General features: G+C 44.0%; 1 protein-coding gene across 1 annotated transcript; it reads right to left on the bottom strand.

Moving 5' to 3' along the window:
* Positions 1 to 39: 39 nt before the first annotated feature.
* On the bottom strand, positions 40 to 3,680 carry SARC_13124 (hypothetical protein; the record flags this gene model as incomplete). The annotated part of the gene is made up of 6 exons (XM_014292751.1): positions 40 to 234; positions 405 to 529; positions 1,014 to 1,255; positions 1,461 to 1,679; positions 2,557 to 2,759; positions 3,538 to 3,680. Coding segments are annotated over 6 exons (1,127 nt in total), but the record flags the coding sequence as incomplete, so codon positions are not given.
* Between the last annotated feature and the right edge of the window lie 455 nt (positions 3,681 to 4,135).

The raw sequence follows: 4,135 nt of genomic DNA, 5'->3' as shown, positions 1-4,135 counted from the left end.
AACATTCTAGAATCTCAAATAAGTTGAAAATATACACACCAGAAAAAGGTGTGTCCACTGGCAGGTAGTACTCATCAAAGGGTGCGACAGTGAGCGATACGTTGGGGTATGCTTCGACCCAATCTCTTAGCTGGGCACTGTCAGTCGGATAGTGATTGGGGTCCAGGCTACCGTCTTCGAACATCCTGTACATGGTTTTATTCAAGCCCAATCTATAGGCCAGCTGAGATATCCCTGTAATGTTCGTTCGTATGTATGTAGTTATATTGACATGTGAATTCGAGTGGCCTAGGAGTGTGTGGTGTGCGGGTAGAACGTATATATGCTAGACGACACACATAGACCCACAGATGCGAAGAGAAGTCTGAGCTACACGAATATCGAAACCAGTAACCATCGAGTACCTGAGGAGTATTCTTGGCCTGGATTGGTTTGATTGGACAGGAAAGTGAGACCGCCGGAATCTCGACACATCATTGTGATGATTTTACTTTCCTCGTCGTATTCGGGCACAAAAGTAAAACCGTAACTGTACGTATATAGGAGGCGATGCGGAGTTAGGTACGGGATGACGGAGGAATGTGGGGAAATGTACCCTCGCATTTATACGTATTTAGGGGGGGGTTAGAAGTAATGTACGAAACAGGGAGAAGTGATGAAGGCAGTTCAAAGCCGCACATCTACGTCTATCCGAAGCGTGCGACCATGATGTGAATTCATATGAAAGGTATGCATATATCTTTTGTTTTTATATATCTTTCAACTTTATATATCTTCTTCAGCACAGGCCTTCGGTTCTACACAGGTGCAGACATATCCATTCCTTATACATCGACAGCATCATCGCTTACTATACATTCACTTCGAGCTGTCTAACTTCTGTCTCGTACTTCGATGGTAAAGAACTCGGTACCCAGATAGTGTGGTATACGACTAGCGAGCATCTCTAAATTTCTCACCCTGTACCACACTTGCCATATAACGCAGCCATAAAACACACCCAAACTACATACCCTTTCCCGCTGTCGGTTATGTTCTTCGCGTAGGCGACAAACGTAGGCCAATCCCAACCATCGACCTCCCATGTATCGTTCACCGGCGGGGGATGTTTTAGGCCCAGGTCGTTGAGGGTGGTCCTGTTGTAAAGCAATTGGCGTGTGTCACTGATAAAGGGCAGTACAAACCATTGACCCTCCTGGTTGTAGTCACTGTAATATGTGACGGGGATGTCGTCCAGGACGTTCACAGCCGTTTCCTGTGTAGTAAGGTACGAGTGACTTGTGTGTGAGTGCCGAATCATGCACACACTCCGCACAATAACACAACACCACACCAACCTCCTGGTCCCCCCCACTTCCCCCCCCCTCTCTCCTACACACACACACCTCATATCTCACAACTCACACGACTCAATTAGCGCACACCCACCACCCGCCACACCAACACCACTGCACACATACCTGCATCTCTTTCTGGAGGTATTGATCTAAAGAGATAATGGTGTTCCTGCTGTGGAAGTAGGCCACCTGTGTGGTACCGACTAGTGCTATGTCTGGCTGATTGACCTTTGGGTTGCCCAGCATAGACTGCATAAAGGCCCACCCCACCATCACAAAATTCACCACAAGCGTAGAGGGCTCGCTGTGTTCAAAGTAGTAGTCCTCCAGTTCAGAAGTCGCCTAGTGTCAACGAATGGGAAGGGGAAGAAATGGGAGGGGATCGGAGGGGGGGGGGGGGGGTATGGAGAATAGTGACCAATGTAGTTTATATTTGAAGAAACGCCTTTACATGTATATGTTTGTCGGTGTTCTCGAATTGCTATATTTGACTAACCCGGAAAATATAGTTCACAATATTTGCTAATACATACATACAAACAAACATATATCCTTACATACATACATGCATGCATACATACATACATACATACACGCATACATACATACATACATACATACATACATACATATATACATACATACATACATACATACATACATACTTGCATACATACATACATATATACATGCATGCATACATATATACATAAATACTTTCATACATACATGCATACATACATACATACATACATACATATATACATACATACATACATACATTACATTACATTACATACATACACTGTATATACTTCCTATTTTGGCGTACTGCGGCGAATGTGCGGAAACGAATTTGAGATCAATCATATCAAGCTGTGTGAGCTTGTTCGCAGATATACTTAGTCTGGTTGACATATGTGTATCGCGTATCTGCGGCGAATGCGTGTGCGTGGCCAGAACATAAATATGTCGAAATATTGAAAATATACACAGGTACCCTACACAACAGTACATGTACCGTACCAAGTGGGTATGAATAAAATAGTATCCGGATATAAAATGGTGTGCAGCTGACCAAGTGTGAGCGTAGACGTTCATGTGACGCTCGACGTGCACGCCCTCGTACATATGGCACTACAGTACCATCCGGAAATACGACCCCACCGCACCTACCTACACCTACAGTCACACCAAACATGTCAGCCACAAAGCATACCCGGTATTCCTCGATCTTTTGCAGGTATGCTTCGATGTTCAGTCCCTCGGCTAGGGCCCGAGACTCCAAGGCATGAAGGCGGTGCAGATTCTTACACACCTGCTTATACGCCACCAGTGACAACCGAGATGATATCACTTTCGCAGGCGCAGCCGGGTAGGGAATCCATACGACCAGCCTCGACACGTTCACTCCCCCATCGGCTGGGAGGATTATAAGGTATAGTTGATTATAGCTAGGAATGGGTAGGTATGGGTAGGTATACATAGGTATACGTATGTATACGTAGGTATATGTAGGTATAGTAAAATTTGGGTAGGTATACGTAGGTTTCAGTAAATTATAGGTAGGTATATAGTTCTGTATGAGCACTAATGGGCATGCCTAAATACATACAAGCGATCTATAGAAAGCCCTTTCATCCAGTACAAAGTACTATAGTTCTATGTGAGCACGAATGGGCTTACCTAAATACCTACAAGCGAACAATGGAAGGCCCGGTCAAAACACGCAACTCGTCAGCGACGCACGAAATGATAGGCAGTCCCCACAACGCAGGACAGTATCAATTGGCAAGTACGTACAGATGTACGGCGAAGGACACAGACAGGACTACAAAAACTATACATTCACCTATATGTGCCACAGGTACAGATGTACGGCGAAGGACACAGACAAGACTACAAAAACTACACTATCATACCCACACCTATGTGGCAATAGCATCCAACATCATGAGTGAACACCGAGACACAGCTCCAGACAATCATACCTATATCTATCAGTCTCGCAAACAAGTATATCTATGAATATATATATAATACTTCAAGGCGGCGTTTAAACCCCCATTCTTCATCAATACTGGAAACTAGGAAGATTTCTAACGTAAATAATCCTTATTGAGCTAGAGCTGGTAGGATACGTGCATGGTACTAATAGTTAAGAACAAAGTATCCCAGACCATGATCAAACAACACTCACTTTCGAAATACGCATCATTTGTTCCCGTGAGATTCCACGTGGTCTTGTCCTGTGGATATTTATCGGCCACCGACTGTGCTAAGACGGTGATCTGAGTGGTGTTGTAACCGCCAGGAAGGTCGCTGTCGACATAGTGCTGTGTTGGATATGAGGTACACAGAAAAAAGTATGGGTTGAGTTCGTAGTCAAACCGGATGTTTTCAGATAAACATTAGTATTATACTGTAGCTACTGAAGTGATTCACTCCCTATACATAGTGCTGTACAGATTAACAGACATGTTGGTACTGATTGAGCTGATAGTGCGGCCGATTGAGCGAAGGCAGTGATCTGTGTTGATTTTGCAATCGTAAGGGAAGTTGCACATTGAATAATACTGTGAAGAAAGGAATAAATACCAGCTGAGCAGGTAATACGGTTTATACGGATGTGGAGACGCAACGAAAGCGAACCTAAACGGTATCTTTCGTGACAACAATATGAATATATGACGTTGCCCAATGATACCAGAGAAGCATAGTCTAAGGACTGCTATCATACTACGTATTTATGTAAGGGTAGGACACCATATGCAATGGATGTGTCAATCCTACGTATA

Source organism: Sphaeroforma arctica, assembly GCF_001186125.1.
Source record: "Sphaeroforma arctica JP610 unplaced genomic scaffold supercont1.2923, whole genome shotgun sequence".
NCBI lineage: Eukaryota > Ichthyosporea > Ichthyophonida > Sphaeroforma > Sphaeroforma arctica.
The sequence above is the reverse complement of the archived record's forward strand: the minus strand, read 5'-3'. Positions and strand labels throughout refer to the sequence as shown.